The sequence below is a fragment of the Mauremys mutica genome, chromosome 1 (assembly GCF_020497125.1).
Source record: "Mauremys mutica isolate MM-2020 ecotype Southern chromosome 1, ASM2049712v1, whole genome shotgun sequence".
NCBI classification, from domain to species: domain Eukaryota; kingdom Metazoa; phylum Chordata; order Testudines; family Geoemydidae; genus Mauremys; species Mauremys mutica.
This window is the reverse complement of record NC_059072.1, coordinates 216,900,734-216,919,328: the sequence shown is the minus strand read 5'-3', so window position 1 is coordinate 216,919,328 and position 18,595 is coordinate 216,900,734. Positions and strand designations below refer to the sequence as shown.

Sequence of the window (18,595 nt, the reverse complement as noted above, 5' to 3'; positions counted from 1 at the left end):
TTGAAGGTTAAAGTCATCAGCTGATTATACTGTGAACTACATTTGAAATTAAATGTCATACACAGAGCCCCCAAATAAACTCCTCCCGTGACTATTAATGAGAGTGTCAGCTGCAGTTCATGATGAAAAACTTGGCATGTTAACAATTCTGGGACATTTTTGTCAAATAAGTTAAGCACACGCACACAGTAGCTACTGTTTAAAGCTAAATAACTACCTACATTATTTTGTTTTTTTTTAAATATTTGAGAACTCCCAATGAATTGGATGATAACTTATTGTAAGAGACTCTTGATCTTGAGATCAGTAAAATCATTTGAAGAATGTTGAGTCCCTTCTTGAAGTGCCTGGCATAGTCACTAAAGCTGAACTGCGCAATGGACATCAAAAGACTTAGGCTGTTCTCTGAATATACCACCATCCAAGTTGACTCATTTGGAGGAATTTCTTGCTGATGCATCTCTATGATTTATGCTTACTCTAATGTTGACTATTTTAAGAATCTGACATCTTGATTTGTATGAGTGAGAAACAATGCTATTGTGCCTTTGTTTCATAAGTCTTTGTATCTGCTAACTGTAATGGCCAAAATCAGCATATCGTTTCTTGGCATGTTTAAATGTCTTTTGTTTGGGCTACTAATACTGTGTGTAAGTTTTAACTTTGTGGCCCAGTCGGCATTTTAAGTTATTGCCAAGGTACAATTTAATCCTCCCCTGCCAAATGATGGATGAACAGTTCTGAGTCAAAAGGGAAATTGCACTGAGTTTGTGCTAACATATATAGCAGATATATATATTACAATTATTTTTGATTATTAATACTGGGCTAAAACTGAGGCCTTTACTCCCATTTAAGTCAATGGATATTTGCCTAAGAAGTGAATGAAAACTGAGAGTCAGATTGATTAAATTACACATTTATTTCAATTTGTGCCTGGCCCTTGCATGACGTGCAAGAGGAAGGAAGGACAAGTGAGGAAAAACTATTATGTTTATCTCTCACGTGGATCCCATTCCTGCTCATCCTACAGAAGGGTAGACCCCAATCCAGCCCTCCAGAGTGCAGGGGCTGTGTGCTGGGATATATCCTGTTTTCAGAAGCTTCCACTGAGAAAGAGCATCTGCAGACTTCCCCAGTAGTGTCACAATTAACCCCAAGATTTAGCCTATCATTATTATCCACTACCCAAGGGATGCAATGTGCTTTATAGACATGCCAGAAGATAGATCCTTTCCCTGAAAAGCTTACATTTTAAAAACAATCCAAACAAGGACAAAGGACTGCTCCCTGCTCGTGCCCAAAGAAAGCAGCGAGGAGGCAGAGCTGCTCTGATGAAGAAAGCAATACAACTACAATTTCCATTTCTTCATGGCTGTGTAGGAGTGCATGTTTTCACCTGCACTGCTGGGAAGGGGTAGTAGGTAACTTTCTTCAGACAGCTTTCGCCGTTGGCAGAACACTGGGCTAACCTGAGCCTAGCTGAGGGGATGTGTAAAGGGTGGGGAGAGCACAAAACACTCTCCCTTACCTTTGTCCCTGATGCAAGGGACACTAGAAGTAGTGGCACTAGATTCCCCAAAGAGGACACAGCTATATCCCTTTCCCTTCTCCAGGACACCAGAGTTAGGACAGGTGGGAAGGAAGGTATACTCCATCCTGTAACAGGATGTAATGGGGGATACTGGGGTATCTGCCTCATGTACAATGGCTTCTGGAGCTGCTGGTGATATATAGCCTTACAGCACTGGCAACGGCTTAAACCTTCAATCCCGCCATGGTATATTTTACATATAGCTCTAAACAAAGATCTGTGTTGACACCCAGAAGAAGAAGTGTGCCTGTGTCTTTATCTCCTCTTCTTCTTAGTGTTCTATTCTGCATGTCATATCAAGCTGCTGAGGCTATGAAGTAAGTCTGCACAGGCCAAGTGTTTTAATAATTCCCAACATGATGTGGCACCCATTCCTGTCCTCTCTCTCTCCTGCTGAATTCATTTTGGTCTGCAAACATCAAGTAGGTTAAATGATACAGTGTAGCAATTAGAACAAAAAAGTTTTAGGCTGAGGCAAAGTCAGGTACACCATAGCACTTCATTAAAATGGATGTGCTCACTCCGCATTGCCACATTTGATTAGAAATTCTCACTGTATGAAGACACTGTTGGCTTTTCTGTGCTAAGATTCTTTTTAGCATGGCATATTCATCTGAATGTAGTGGTTAGCTCAAAATGGTAGAGCTCAAAAATGGTAACAAGCTGACATTTTCTCTCGCTCTCTTTTTTTTGGGGGGGAGGGGGGAGGGAGGAATTTATCAACCTATAGCCCTGACAAATGCATGCCAAGAGTAAGCAGCCTAGCATTGATAACAGAATTAACCTAAATGAATGTCTAATTTACAACCAATGATTTCAGGCTAATTTTATTGAATTCTTGAATTCCTTCCACACTTTGTGGTGACTGCAGAGGAAATCGAACATGCATAATATATGACCTGACAAAAGAACAAAGAAGCTGCTTTATTTAAGCCTATTTGTAATCAGCACCAGAGGTGTAATGGCAGTTTGTCCACCATTTTAATAATGCATATATTAATTAGTTCATCTCAGTATCATCTCCACTAGCCCCTTGTGGGGAGCTTCTAGGGTGTCAGGGCCGGCTCCAGACCCCAGCGCGCCAAGCGCGTGCTTGAGGCAGCACGCCGCGGGGGGCGCTCTGCCTGTCGCCGGGAGGGCGGCAGGCGGCTCTGGTGGACCTCCCGCAGGCGTGCCTGCGGAGGGTCCGCAGGTCCCGCGGCTCCGGTGGACCTCCTGCAGGCGTGCCTGCGGATGCTCCACTGGAGCCGCGGGACCAGCGGACCCTCCGCAGGCACGTCTGCAGGAGGTCCACCGGAGCTGCGAGACCGGCGACTGCCAGAGCGCCCCCCGTGGCGTGCTGCCGTGCTTGGGGTGGCGAAATTGCTAGAGCCGCCCCTGTAGGGTGTCCTTAGATCTCTTCAGTTAGGAAAGTATAGACGTTTTAAACTGAGAGATGAAAATACTATGAAAAGGACAGTGCAGTATCAGTAAAATGAAACACTACTCCCTGATCCTGTAGAAAGACAAGTCTCCCAATATTCCATTTCAATGGGATTTGGAGTAGGAATTAAATGGATTCAGGATGACTATGGCTTTCCAGGATAAAACCTATTTTTTTCTTTTTTTTTTCAAGAAAAAACTGCCCTCTGTAAGCTCTACCTAGATTAATAAAAAAGCAGGTTATAGTCATGTCTACACTACCACTGAATGTATTCAGGCAACAACTGTGCATCAACACAGTCACTGCTATCTTGGTTTCCCTGGGATGCCCCCTCAATGTATTAACTTGCTATTAATTGTTATTAACTCTTAATAAACATCACTGCATAAATTTCTTAGGCAATAATATAAAGAATGATCTGGCCAGTCAAATGCTCAGAAAAAGGGGTTGGGGGGAAGTAGCTTGCATATACCAGGAATAAACCCCATGCCAGGACATACCAGGAACAACACACGCATGCACATACTTATTGCTAGCACGATTTCACCATAATGTATTTTATCCAGCCATGACAGCATGATTATTAAGGCAATAATATATGTCTGCTGTCATGACCAGGAAATCTGTGGAGTGACACAAGGTCCAAGCCATTCGGGAAAAATACAGCAGAGAACAAAACAGAAAACTGCAAATACAGAATCTGTCAAAGACAACTTGAAGCCGGCAGAGCTTTTTACTGATCTTGCTTCCCTCCCTCTCCACAAGAGGTCTTTGAAGAGTTGACAGTGTGACCTAATTTCAAAGATTATCTTTTGTTCTTTTTTCCACCGGGAACCCAAGTTCCTATAACTAGACAGGTATCATGTTAAACTACAAAAGTGCTACTGCGGGGGGAAGGGGGGGAGTGGGAAGAAAAGAAGCTTTCTACAAGTAACTAAACTGTTCTTGCTTTGATACTGTGAAATGACTAGGGATTGTGACCAAGAGAAGTGTGTCCATGTGCATGTGTGTACCTGTAGCTGTGCGGACATAAAGAGAGGAGAGAAGAAGGGCTGGGTTGTTCTGTAATGTCACTTTGCAACTATTTGTGAAAAATTATGTTTATGTAACACCTATCACCCCAAAAAACTGTACAAACAAACTAATATGGAAACCACACAAGGATCTCTTAATCCATTGCTGAAATGTCACCACCTCTGGGATGGACTGTGACGGTTTTTTAAACCATGTCAGGACACTGTGATACTGTAAAACATTTTAGGTCAGTGAAGAATACCTTATTCGACTGAAAAGTATACAAGGTGGAGAATATTTTTAAATACTTAGATGTGGTGTTAAGTACTGAAACCCTTTCTCAAGGAACCATTTCTTTCTCGTAACTGTCTTGCCAGGATTGGTGGTATCTCACACTTTCTCTTTTGGGGAAAGGGGCAGAGATAGGGCAGCAGCAAGGAGCTATGGTAACATCTACATTATTTAAGTTTTCTGGCTCCTTTGCAGTCTGGCTAGGATTTGTGCATTGGAGAAGGAACACTTACCACAGGCTATAGAATAGCTGAGCAGCAAATTGCGGAGCAGCTCTGTGCAAGCTGCTTCAGCCAAATGGCTCAAGTAGTCCCTCATGCACCTTGTATAGCTCCATTACTTGAGAGAGGGTAGGATGGAGATAGCTGGGTCCATTCAGTAGTGAAACCTCAAGCCCATCCCTTTCTCAGACAACTCCCAGAATGAGGCTTTGCAGGGAGTGTGCCTCTTTTTCAAAGTGCCTTCTCCCTGCATAGCAGAAATGCATTGGTTCCATCTCCAGGAATCCAAATGCAAAGGCAGGATTTGCCACTTTAAATTCAATCCAGAAAAGACAGATGACACTGGTAGGTACTGCAAGAAGAATCATTCTGAGGAACTGGTGAAATTTCTTCTATTTGTTATGTCTAGCCTCTATTTTCTCGGTTCAATGTCTTTTTGGATGTTTCACTTCTCCTAGATTCCCAGGAGTGAGCAGTAACCAGAAATAACTTGTATCATATTCAGCGTGCAGGAAGATGTGGCCTTTCTTATGCTGATCTCACCACTATTATTCATGCATTTGTCACATTCGGACTGAAGCAATACACTTTATTTTGGGCAGGTCATAACAACAAAGTCTAGTATAAATATGGCTGTCTGACGTAAGCACATAACACATGCATGGTGTGCACAGGTTCACCTTTCACTTTAGGTGAGATTCAAGCTATTCAGAGTTATCAGTAAAACCTTAAATCTCTCCCCTCTGAGCCTACCATAGCAGCTGTGATTGGCTGGAACGCATTTGTAGTCTGTCACAAGGGTTGAACTACCAAGGGTAGGTAACAGGACATTTTCAGTGGAGGGCCATTGACTTTGGTACATGCTTCCTCTTGCAGCTGGCCAAGTTTGACAATATAAATGATTCAGCATGAAATGCATTTGTTCAAACTGGCTTTTTAGAGGTCACATTGAACTTATAAGAATGAGTACACTTATCCTGGAAATCTCATGGGACCCCTCTTTGCATCCACACAAGATCCCTAGTCCCTGTCCTCTACAACTTTCTTCCTTGCCTCCTTAAAATAAGCCTCTACCACATTTTTACCAGCAGCCTACAGCACTTTCATTATGGAACTTCCCCAGGCTTTATCCCAGCAGGTCCCAAGTCCCTGGCTTTTGTTGCAAGAACCTGAAGCCTCCTCTTGGTGCTTTCTGGATTAGGGATGGAGTGGCAACTGTCACCAAAGGAGGACAAGTGTCATTGTGAGGGTCAGACAGGGTTTAAGGAGCTGGCTGCAGGCAGACTGGGTTTTAGTGTTGTGGGAAGTCTTAACCCAGCTCCTTCTCTAAACTGCCAGACTTCCTCCCTTTTCCTCAGCACTGTGCTGCCTCTCCAACCTATGACCTCATCAAATTCGTGCAAAATAGCCAGTCTCCTGGTTCCATTTACCTGAACACTGGTCCGTTCCCCAAGGAGTAACACCTCTCTAATACTCATACCAAAAATGCCACATGTGGTCAGAACCTTGATTTTACATTTTGTTCAGAATACTCTGCAAAGTGGACATATGTCAAAATAAAAGCCGTGTACTTGCAACCATTTACAGCAACTTATCCTGAAAACATCTTAAGATGTCCCACAAATATAATGAAGTAATTACTGAATAGGGTTATCTCTGCTACTTGTTTTAGCTCTTAATATGTCACTAGTGAGTAAGTCTGAGGTACAGAACTGTCTCATTTGTAGTTCTAAAGATGTGTTAGGAAATATACATGAACTGGCACCTAGCAAACGCCTAAAAGTGTCTCCTTGCTGTTTGCATGGAAATTAACAGAATAAGATTAATATGAAACAATATAGGAATGTTGCTCAACTCACAAATGCATTTTTTGCACACCTTTTTTTAAACCCAGCAAGAGGTGTCATCCTTTGGATGAATACTTCTTGTGGGATTTTTTTTTTTTAAAGCTAATAGCAGGTGTTGGATTCATAGATCTGTTTACCACAATACTGGTTTAGGCTGGATAGCTGCAGTGCAAGCTTCCCCATGACATTGTGATATCATGCCACTACCTTCTTCAAATGGACTTCACTTTAGGAGCAAGAGGATGGTTTGCAGTGCCCTTGCACATTTGATCCTTGGTCTCTCTGCTGAGACTCCCAATTGTCATGACAATTTTAGGATGTGCATAACTGTCCACTAGGACTTAGATCAGCAACTGTTTTCACATATGATGCTGATCAACCATTAGAAAGAAATACGTTTTGATACCTATAGGTTTAGATGGCATTTCAATACATGACTGAGAAGTGAAAGATGCCATATCCCATTACCAGTCTTCTGAATCATCTATTTCCTGCTTGATTAAATGAGGCTTATTCTAGCCATTGTTAGTAGCTGTTCAGGTTTCAAAAAATCCTATGGTACTTGTAACAGAGGGCACCTGGCCCTCCTGGCTCCTGCCTCTGCTAGGTTCAGATAAACTCACTCAGAAACCCTTGGGTTCTGAAACCATTGGTGCTTTTATTTACAAGTTTGTGTTCCCACCACCTTCTCACCATACAGCATGTCTGAACCCAGGAGGGAAGGGCTTTTTCCCTGCCTGCACTCCCTCACTCTCTTCCCTCCCATCACCCTCACTTCCTCACTTCTTATATAGCCCTGGGCTATTTGGGCTGGCAGCTGGCTCTCATTCCCCAATTAGGGCCATGTTCTTTCCAGCCAGCTCCACTTTATTCACTTAAATGGGGCTGGCGTGGCAGGGTGATGATCTTGCACTCTTCCTGCTCAGCATCCTGTCACAGAATTTTTCAAAAAGGAGTATGGGAATGACACTTAACTGGTGCTAAACATTCCCTTCTCCAACAACACTGATTATGTAAGCAATGTGTAAAAAAATATATGTATTCATTCCTTTTGTGATGATGTAACAGTGGATCTGTTTGCCCACAGAGTCATTGTACTAGCCATACTCGTATCAGATAAAGGAATGTCAGAAAGCATCCAACTGTCAGAGGTGGCACAATAAGCCCAACCTATATTCTTTTTTGTTTTTTCCTTTTGCTACAAGTGAACACAAAGTTAAACAAAACTACCTGGAGGACTTACAATCTGAAGGTCCTATTTTGGTTCTAAGTACTCAGAGCCTCATTAGGAAGGGGGAGTGGGTTTCAGCAGGGATAGTAGGAGGCATTATGGTTGGAGTAATTAGGGCAAATACAGAGTACCCAGGAAAACATTAGTAGTAGCACTATTAATAACAAAGTTTTTAATTGCACTTTAGGCTATGATCGTCAAAGTGCATAGGGACATTAGGTGCCTTTGAAAATTCCACTCTTTTTATTATCTCTAAAATATATTTTAAATGGCACCACCCTTTCTCCAACAAAGAGGGTTTTAACTCTCATCCAAAATTAGATCAATACCTTTGAAAGATCATTCAAAAAGATCTTACCCTGTGTGTATCATTCTGCTTCTGCACAGTGGGAAGATCCCCACCAATAGGTGCTTGCTGCTTTAACTCATCATCCTTCAGCTGCAGCCATGCCAGGAGTTCCTGAAGAGAGAGGTGTAGACGCTTCCACTGGTCAGAACTGGCTTCTAAATGGGATCTGCAAGGCATATATTATTGCATCAGCTGTAGGAAAAATAATTGTTTTATTTACAATGACAATAATAGAAAAAGTCACACTCCAGGGTGAGATTAGAGTCATTGGTTAAGGTCACGACACAGCCTGCACTCACTCTTGAAGGTTCTTGGCAGTGGTAATTAATTTAGTGATCATTAAAATTAGGGATAAAGGGACTATTCCATTGCCCACTTAGATGGGTTTTGAATTTGGCTACATCAGCAGTGGCTTGAGTGAAGTACCTCAGTCCTGACCTGAAACACACCTGCTATTGCAATCCTGTTTTTTTCTTGAACAGAGTGTGACAGCGGTTTTTGCTAAATATGCTCAAGCAACTCATCCTTCACTTGAGACCTCAAACCAGAGATTGAACTTTCATCTCCAGAGAAGCAGAATGATTTGCCTATTCCACTTTGGCAGCTAGTCCACCACACAATAGACTCAAGCAGTTACTCCTCCTCAAGTTAACAGAACTGATGCCAAGTTCTCACAAACATTATAGGGTAAACGTTGAATTTAGTAGATTATTTTATAAATAGACAAATCAATGATTTATGCTACAGAATGTTTGCTCCATTTGAAGGTAGGATGTGAGAGAAATAAAATACATCACCGGAGAAAAGAAAAGAGAAAGCATAACCCTGGTCAAATCAGCATCATAAGAAGCACCTCTCTATTGCTAACTCATTATCAGTACTTGATGTAATATGCTAAACCTAATGTTGAGCCTAATAATATCAAGTAATTACTTGCTATAAACAGATCTACTGTAGGAATGAGACTGTGACTAGACCATCTCTTTATTGATTAATTTATTGTTTACACTGCATTTATTTGTATTGCATAATATTTTTTTCCCTCTTACACTTCGGAATGCACATAAAGCCATTATCAATATTTCCATTGCATCATTTTTGGCAGGAAGAACTCCCTAATGAGTTTCCATTGCTTTTAATAGTTTATCGCATTAGTTCAGATCCAAACAATATAATACAACAGCTAAGGCATGAAAATGTTGAATCTAAATCCCCCCCCCTTAAAAATGTATATTAGCTTTGAAATTTAAGTTTATTTTGCCTCTATTTAACCTCCAACTTTGCTTATCCGGGAACCTTTTATATCCCATTTTCTGATCTCACTCAATATTTGTATTGTCTGGTAATTAATAATCTGCTACTATACACTGCAAGGAACAGGGCTGTGAGGAAGAGTGCCACACATGGACTTGCTGTGGTTTTCAGGATCTCTTGATTTGGATTTGGTAAGGACTGGTGGATACACGTGATTTTTAAAAATATGCTCTACTGCACCTATAGTAATTTCTGATCTTGTACACCAGGTCAGCAAAGTGTAGAGTAAAGAGAATAGAGTTGTATAGCCAAGCTTGTAGAGTAACAAGGTCTAGCTGTTTTGATTCATGAACTGGTGCAAGAGGTCACAATTCCACCCCCACCCCCATTTTGAAAACTACTGTCATTATGAGGGAGGAGAGCACACAGGAGCATGCAGGCCCCTCCCTGCCCAAGAACACTACATCATCATCTGAGTGATTAGTGTGCTTTCTTGACCCCTCCATGTAGCCTGCCTTCTCTCACTTTTATAACAAAATATGCTTTCCTAAAACAATCAAGATGGCCTCCTACGTGTTATGGCTTACATTCTAAAAGGTGGTTATGTTGTGGAATAAATACTTCAATCCTCTTTGCCTGGAGTGCTACGGAGTAAAATTTTCAAAATCACCTCAGTGATTTCACAGCCTCAATCCTAGTTTAAAAAATCTCAGTCTCCAAAGTAACTTAGCTGCTTTTGAAGGTTTTACCCACTGTCTTGTTTTGAATTTGTAAAACATGAAGGATAAGTGTCCTTATAACATCAAACTAAGAAAAAATATCATTAAATTGAAAAAAATCATTCATGGAATTTTTGCCCTGATATTACAATGTAACTTATAATTTTTTCCCAATCCAAGTCCATGAATTGCTGCCTAATGCTCATCTTTTGAGCAAACTGTACATTATTTAAGCTCCATAGTGCAACATCAATCTAATCCATTCTTTTAGTTCTGTACAAATTTGATTGCCCCAATTCTATTGGGGATACCAAGTTAACCGACCCATCCGGTGATGGTGGTTGGTGTTTTTTTTCCCAAAGTAAAAATATATATTTTAAATTCATATTTAGTACCATGCTCTTTTTAAATAGGTATATATATACTATTTAAAAATACATATACATATTTAAATATCTAACAAAGGACAAAGCAGATGATCAACATAAAGTAAATTTTGGACTGAGGTCATAAAATCAAGGACTTAAAGTCAGTGAAAAGTACCTTGGGAAAACTTGCTGATTTAGGCAGACTTGATCAGGAGTGTGTAACAGTGAAAAAGTACATAATAATGGAAATCAAACTCTGCCTCTCCTTAATATCCCTTGAAATTGTTCCTTCTACCATATATTTTCTTTAAACAAAATGTAATGCATTCAGAAATTCAGACTGGAATAGGCTGATGCTGGCTCAGTAACCATGGTTTCCTCCTCCTGTTTTCTAAAACTTAAATAAAAATAATAATCACCTTTTAGTGTCTATTTATAGTGCAAATAAAAGACAGCAACAGACGAGTTGGGTTAACACCTGCAATACACTGCAGGGCAAGCTTCTGTTACAAAACCTCTCTATAGTATATACTGTCAATCATGGGGAATAGTAGCAAATCGTGTGATGCAAAGAAATATCCCTAGGGACTATACTGAGTACCAAACTAATTTCAATTTGTTAGTCAGTCATATCTGAACTCAGTGGTTTAAAAGCTAAAGCATTAGCTCTTTTACCTTACATGTTTTGGCTATTCTGTATCCTTCATTATGACCAACTGCTTGAGAGAGTAAGCCCATTGCCTTACATGTTTAATTTAAGAGTATAAAGCAACTGTGATAAACTAGGGTTACTATTTTTGACTTGATTAATCACATCAATAATTGAATGGCAGTAGCTGGGATGTAGAAAATCTTATCTATTAAATTGCCCATGTTTGGCCAACATGCTGTTTTTCTTTTCTCAAACCTCTTTTTATAGCAGCAAGTTTATGGGTAAAAAGGCATCTGAAGAAAAAGAACTCAAAATAATGCTTTGAATGGTTACATCCCTTTTCTTTTGCTCATCAGAAAAAAGAAAATCTCTCTTCTTTTCTTTACTTCAACTACCAATATCTTTTCAGTCTCAAATCTTTCATTTATTTTTAATGATTGATGTTATGAAGATGGCTTTTGTCATTACACACACTGACCTCCCTCAGGGCTTGAGCTTCAAAAGCTACTATTTCATACATTACTTTGAAAATGCTTCTGCCTTTTGATGCCCTCTGAACTACCACCATCATACAACAAATGAACGAATGAAAGAGTGACTGAAAGTGAGTGCACTGGAGCCAGGTTCTCTATAAACATATTTATAAAGAGAAGATTCCTGGACAGTTTCTCCAGAAAAGAAATCCTAAATCCTTAGAGGTTTGCATCTCCATTAGATCTTTTGTAACATCACCCTTTATTGTATGCTTCCTTGCAAGAAGAAGTTTGTTTTTCTCATGAAACCCAGAGACAGTTTTTACCCTTGAATTTTAGGTTTCAACTTTGCCCCCTCTTTGTCTAACAGAAGAAGCCTAAAATAACATATGCTCTCATCTGTAAATTTATTCTTAGTTTAGCACTGGAAAGAAGAGCGTCACAAATGCAGTGCATAATAATTATTATGTTGTTTAATAACTTCTCTTTTATGTCACATTGATAAGCCATACCCAGCTCTGTAAAAAGCCTGCATTTAGAGAGAGTTACTATTTAAGCACACTACTCTCTTTTTCTAGAACACAACTGTGATTATAAAACCTCATCATGTTCCTCAAATCCTAATCCCCCACAATCATTTCTGTACCAAGTAAATTAATCATTCTTAGATAGTAGTTCAACATTCAAAATATCATGAATCACATTGAAAATGAATGAAATAGCACCATCAGAAACAAATTATGCCCTTGTATTGAGAGAGGGGTACCTTTCTGTCTCTCAGATTAATTGAAGGCACTTTCTTGTGTTTGGTTCCTACCTAATGTTTAGAGATTTTTTCCTAAGCTCACTCCATCTGAAGTTCATGTTATCCAGGCGTCTCTGCAACAATGCTGCATCATCAGAGCCTTCCAAGGATCTCAGGATTTTCTGTCCATTTTCATCCAGGTTATGGAAGATGTCAGTATGAGCTTCAATCTCTGTCTGGAGGTCCTACAGGGGTAATACAAAAGAACACATGTATTTCTTATACAATCATGAAGACTAATTAGACTGATGGACCATAATGGCTATCACTTCCCAAAGAAGAGTAAAACATATCATAAGTAATACAGATTGTGATTGCTCCCCTGAATGGTAACTTTATATCTGGTAATATGTTATACACCCATTTCATCTTAGCAGGAAGAGAGTATGCATTAAACAATGAGGTTTTCCATACAAAACTCTAGGCTTTGACAGCGGACAAACAAACAAGGCTGATGTATATAAATGTGTCAATAAGAGGAAAAAGCCCTCAGGATCACAGCTGGATCTGACCTTTACACGGTACGTCTTCCTGTGTATCATTTTCAACTTGAATCGGGGACTGCAACACTGGTCCTGCTGCATGGCAATCCCAAGAAAACTAAGCTACTGCAATAGCAGAGCTTTAAAATACCAAGTTCACTTACATTCTGTTGACAGAATGCATTTCAGAGCGCAGACTTCAACAGTCAATAGTAATAAACAGGCACTTTGTACTATATCAAAACATTGGTCAGGGCCATGGCTGTAGGAGGGACTGAGAATAGCAAGGACCCAGAATATGCAAGTGGAAGTTCATGTTGAACAGCCAGCTTTTCTTATCACTTCGTAATTGCTGGCCAGCTACATTTCACATTCATTTCCCTCCCTCATTTTTAGCAGGGCAGTTTCTGCCAAAATAACATTCTTTAGAGAGCTGCCTGGTACTAACATTCCTATCTGCCTACACATTGAATGGACTCTTTGTATATTATCTGCTTCACTCTCAGAGATTTGTATGCTTCAGATCCACAAGGTTACAGATTCATTCAGGAGCAATGGCCATATCAAACTCTTTAACTTGAAAAAATATCTACAAATATACGATTGCTTTCAAAGTAAGGGAAAAGATGGGTGAGCTGGCCTAGCAAGTAATGCTCTGCATTGTCATGAGGGACACTTGGGTATGTAAGTTAGTTTTCTAGCTGTTGTCTCTCAATTCCTGGAAGGGAAGTGTTGTGGAGGCAGTGTGGAAGGAGAAGTGATCTGTGGTGTTTAGCAGTGTGGCCAAGAAGGAGTAATTAATCATCGCAGATGGGCTCCAACAGGAATTATGTCCAATCTTCCTCAACACAAAGGATGAAATCAAAGCAGGGAAATATGGACTTGAATAGAAAATGGAACAGTTTCTAATTGAGCTGGCTGAATTCTACGTAAATAGTTCAGGGCATGCATACTAGCTGTGCTGAAGCATGCTAAGAAAACGTGCAAGGTTTGCCCAATGGCAACACTGGCGCTGTTCTAAACTGCTTCATTTGTAATACCCGAGGGGTACCTATCCTGCTGTTCCTTGCATAGCTACTACAAGCAGTGTACTATGGGAGATTTAAAAAAAAAGGCCACAGGTGCATCATGGGACAATAGTGGAAAAACATATTTAACTGTTTCAGTTAAACTGTGTCCACACTGGCATTAGAATGATTCTAGACAAAACAGTTCAGATTATACTGGTGCTACTCCTGTTGGAAACAAGTATAATTCAAACAGTACTTAGATTGCTTGTAAAATGTTTGGGACATTTTTGTGTGTGCACAAGCAGTATGTTAAGAGCATGCTTGGGGGAATGTGGCTTTTTGCACAGTAAATTTCTCTAATGTTAACAAGGTCATAGGGTACGTCTACACTACGGGACTATTCCGAATTTGCATAAACTGGTTTTGTAAAACAGATTTTATAAAATCGAGTGCGCGCGGCCACACTAAACACATTAAATCGGTGGTGTGCGTCCATGGTCCGAGGCTAGCGTCGATTTCTGGAGCGTTGCACTGTGGGTAGCTATCCCGTAGCTATCCCATAGTTCCCGCAGCCTCCCCCACCCCTTGGCATTTCCGGGTTGAGATCCCAGTGCCTGATGGGGCACAAATCATTGTCGCGGGTGGTTCTGGGTAAATGTCGTCAGTCACTCCTTCCTCTGGGAAAGCAACGGCAGACAAGCATTTCGCGCCTTTTTTCCCTGGATTGCCCTGGCAGATGCCATAGCATGGCAATCATGGAGCCTGTTTTGCCTTTTGTGCCTGTCACCGTATGTGTACTAGATGCCGCTGACAGAGGCGATTCAGCAGCGCTACACAGCAGCATGCTTTTGCTTTTGCATGACAGCAGAGATGGTTATCAGCCATACTGCACCATCTACCAATCCATAAATTGGTAATAAGATGATCATGGCTACCAGTCCTTTTGCACTGTTCCATTTGCTGCTGTCATAAGTGCCCCTGGCTGCTCTTAGCCAGGGGCGCAAAAGCCAAAATTGGGAATGACTCCCTGAGTCAATCCCTCCTTTTTGGTATCTAAAAATAGAAACAGTCCTGCCTAGAATATGGGCAAGTGTACTAGAGAACCACTGTATCAGAGAACCAGAGAGCACAGCTGCTCTGTGTCAGATCCTGCAGAAATTATGAGCTGTATGCTATTCACAGGGGGTGCTCCTGCAACAACCCCACCTGTTCATTTCATTCTTCCCCCAGCCTTCATGGGCTACCGTAGCATTGTCCCCCCACTTGTGTGATGAAGTAATAAAGAATGCAGGAATAAGACACAGTGACTTGTTAGTGAAGGCAGCCTCCAGCTGCTATGATAGTCCAGACAGGACAGTAAGGAGTGCATCCCTCTGCTAGTTCAGGGGCACTTGAATCTTTTCTTTACACATGAAGGGTGGGGGCTGATGGAGCTCAGCCCCCTGTTGCTATGACGATGATGGATATCAGCCATACTGCACCATCTACCAGGAAAAATTAGGACCAGGCACCCTTGATCGACCTGACAGATGCTAGTACGCATGGTTACCAGTCCTTTTGCACTGCCCCATGTGCCAATAGGCTGATGATGACGATGGGTATCAATCTTATTGTACCATCAGCCACCCATGGCGGGGGGAGCAAGGATGTTGGTGTTGAGTGCTGCACCATCCCGTCTATCTGCAGCATTCAGTAAAGATAGGGTGACATGTAAGAGTCAAGACAGGATTGTTTTCCCTTTCACTTCTGGGGGTGGGTGGGGGGGGGTGCGTAAATTGCCTAGCTATGCCCTGACCCACCGCAGACACTGTTTTTGACCCTAGAAGCATTTGGCGCTCAGCCAACAATGCAAATGCTTTTCAGAGACTGCAGGAACTGTGGGATAGCTTGAGTCCTCCAGTCCATGAGCGTCCATTTGATTCTTTGGCTTTCCGTTACGCTTGCCACGCAGCAGTGTGCTGAGTCCCTGCTATGGCGTCTGTCTGGAGATATTTAAAAAATGATTTTGAATTTCGTCTTCTGTAACGGAGCGCTGATAGAACAGATTTGCCTGCCCTTACAGCGATCACGTCCGCATCGTCCATGCTGGAGCTCTTTCTTTATTTTGATTTTTAACTGCATCACCACCCGTGCTGATCGGAGCTCCACGCTGGGCAAACAGGAAATATTCAAAAGTTCGCGGGGCTTTTCCTGTCTACCTGGCCACTGCATCCGAGTTCAGATTGCTGTCCAGAGCGGTCAGTGGTGCACTGTGGGATACCGCCCGGAGGCCAATACCGTCGATCAGCGGCCACACTAACCCTAATCCGATATGGTAATACCGATACTAGCGCTACTCCTCTCGTTAGGGAGGAGTACAGAAACCGGTTTAAAGAGCCATTAAAATCGATATAAGGTGCCTCCTAGTGTGGACGGTTGTGGCGTTAAATCGGTTTTACACTCCTAAAACCGGTTTAAACGCGTAGTGTAGACCAGGCTATAGAGACAGCAACATTCAGCCTCCAACAGAAACACAAAAAGCCCCTTCGGAGAAAACAAAATAAGGGAAGAATTAAGCATTACTGAATTGGAAGTCAGTAAGTATTATTTATGTGTGTTAGGTGATTTGTGGTGAGTATTTATATATATATCTCCCTGCCTGAAAGAGTTTACAATCCAATTTCATAGAGTACAAGGCCAGAAGGGACCACTGTGATCATCTAATTTGACATTTTGCACTACACAGGTTACAGCACTTTGAATTAATTCCAGTTTGAACTACAGCATCTCTTTTAGAAAAACATCCAATCTTGATTTAAAAATTTCCTTTGAGGGAGACTCCACCACAACTCTTGGTAAATTGTTTTAATGATTAATTATCTTCATTGTTAAAAACTTGCTCCTTATTTCTAATCTGAATTTATCTAGCATCAAATTCCACTGGATCTTGTTATACCATTGTGTGCTAGATTGAAGAGTCCTCTACCATATAAGATCAGTTCCTCATGTAAACAAATACATACTGTGATCAACTCATCCCTTAACCTTTTAGATGCAATACAGCCAATGAGAGTAGGATAAAACAGGAGGTAAGAATGTGTGATGTTTCTAGAACTAGAGGTTATAATTCATTATGGCTGTGCAGAACAGAGATGATGAGGGACAAAGAAACAAGAAAACAATAAAAATAAATTTGCCTCCATTTGATTGATGTGTCTTCCATCTTTCCCCTCTGACAGCCTTCCCATCCCAAGAGAAGCAGATTACATGAGAGGAAAGAACTCAATTCTTATATTTATCTTTTGAAATGGGAAAATATATCTTATCCTTCAACAAGGAGAGTGAAAGATCAATACAAGCAGAAATCTGTTCCTTGACAAGAATACAAGGGGAGGATCCATTTCGCTTTGGAAACTACTCAGATACTTGGAAAATTACACTGGTGTGTCACAATATATCTAGACACATTGACATCATACTGGGAGCATACAGTATTTGTAGCATTTTGGGTTTTTCTAATACATTGAAGCGCACAAAGTAAGTACAGTGGATCAAATTCAGCCCTGCTGTAACTCACTAAAGTAACTTGAGTTACAATGGGAAATAATTTTACTCAGTGCACTGTATTTTTTTGAACAGGAGTACTTGTGGCACCTTAGAGAATAACAAATTTATTTGAGCTCAAATAAATTTGTTATTCTCTAAGGTGTCACAAGTACTCCTGTTCTTTTTGCTGATACAGACTAACATGGCTGCTACTCTGAAACCTGTATTTTTTTAATTGTCTGAGGAATACATCTCCTTTAAAAAGAGGCGCACAGTAGACAAAAAGTACAGTAAGTACAGTAATGCAATGAGTATTGATTGTTAACAACAGGTTGTATTACTTTACAGAAAAAAAGTGAGAGCTTGTCTTGCCACACCCAACATAGGACCCAATTCTGAACTCTCTACTTGGGGAAAAACTGCCACTGAAGTCAATGGCAGTTTTGCCTGCATAAGGACTACATGATTAAGCCCACCTTTATGAAAATGTCCTAAAGAATTTAATAGATAACTGAAACTTGACTGAATGTAATGTTTTAGTATTCTATAGATTTGTAAGAGAATATATTTCTGTTACAGAATGATTAAAAATCTGAAGCAAGGCTTTCATTTTCAATTTAATTCTATAGGATCTATGAATAATTTCTACAGAACACTATTAAATTTAGATAGATGGTATTATCCATCTTAAATTATATAGAATCTTTTCATCAAGGATAAAATGACTATTTTAAATTCCATCTTCTTTTCTGATGATATATGCTAAAATTCTGTTGAAATTCATAGACTTTAAGGTTAGAAGGGATCATCATGATCATATAGTCTCATCTCATGCACATTGTAGGCCACAGAACCTCACCCGTCCAATCCTGTAATAGACCCCCTAGCCTCTGGCTGAGTTACTGAAGTCCTCAAATCATAATTTTAAGGACTTCAAAATTACAGGGAATCCACCATTTACACTAGTTTAAGCCTGCAAGTGACCCATGTCCCATGCTGCAGAGGAAGGTGAAAAAAACCCAGGGTCTCTGCCAATCTGACCCAGGGGAAAATTCCTTCCCTTCTCCAAATCGACTGAAGTTAAGAACTCAGTAAGAAGTGTTATATCAGACACAGAAGTGAATGGGGACTTGTCTTGAGGAAAGGGATGAATTTTCAGGAGAGGCATGGAAAAGACTGGTTAACCATACAGTAACAAGTTTTGTAATGTGTGGTCCCTATATATTCCACTTTTGGTGCACGGGAGCTACATGTGCCTGAGACCAGAAGACATTTTGTTAATGGTGTTTGTTGGGCTGCGCCTTTCTCCTCCTTGGTACTCTGAACCCAGGGTATTA

At 40.7% G+C, this 18,595-nt stretch overlaps 1 protein-coding gene across 23 annotated transcripts in view; it reads right to left on the bottom strand.

Moving 5' to 3' along the window:
* The window catches only part of DMD (dystrophin), a 2,044,659-nt gene that overhangs the window by 285,238 nt on the left and 1,740,826 nt on the right, over window positions 1-18,595 (bottom strand). For 21 of the 23 annotated variants that reach the window (XM_044996713.1, XM_044997415.1, XM_045002732.1 and 18 more), the window contains 2 exons: window positions 12,254-12,426; window positions 7,980-8,136 (listed from right to left, as the gene is read on the bottom strand). In XM_044996713.1, coding sequence (XP_044852648.1) covers window positions 7,980-8,136; window positions 12,254-12,426 — 330 coding nt within the window. Of the gene's footprint in view, window positions 1-7,979; window positions 8,137-12,253; window positions 12,427-12,753; window positions 12,895-18,595 lie in introns of those variants that run through there. The other 2 variants (XM_045002388.1, XM_045002234.1) reach the window with 1 other exon arrangement.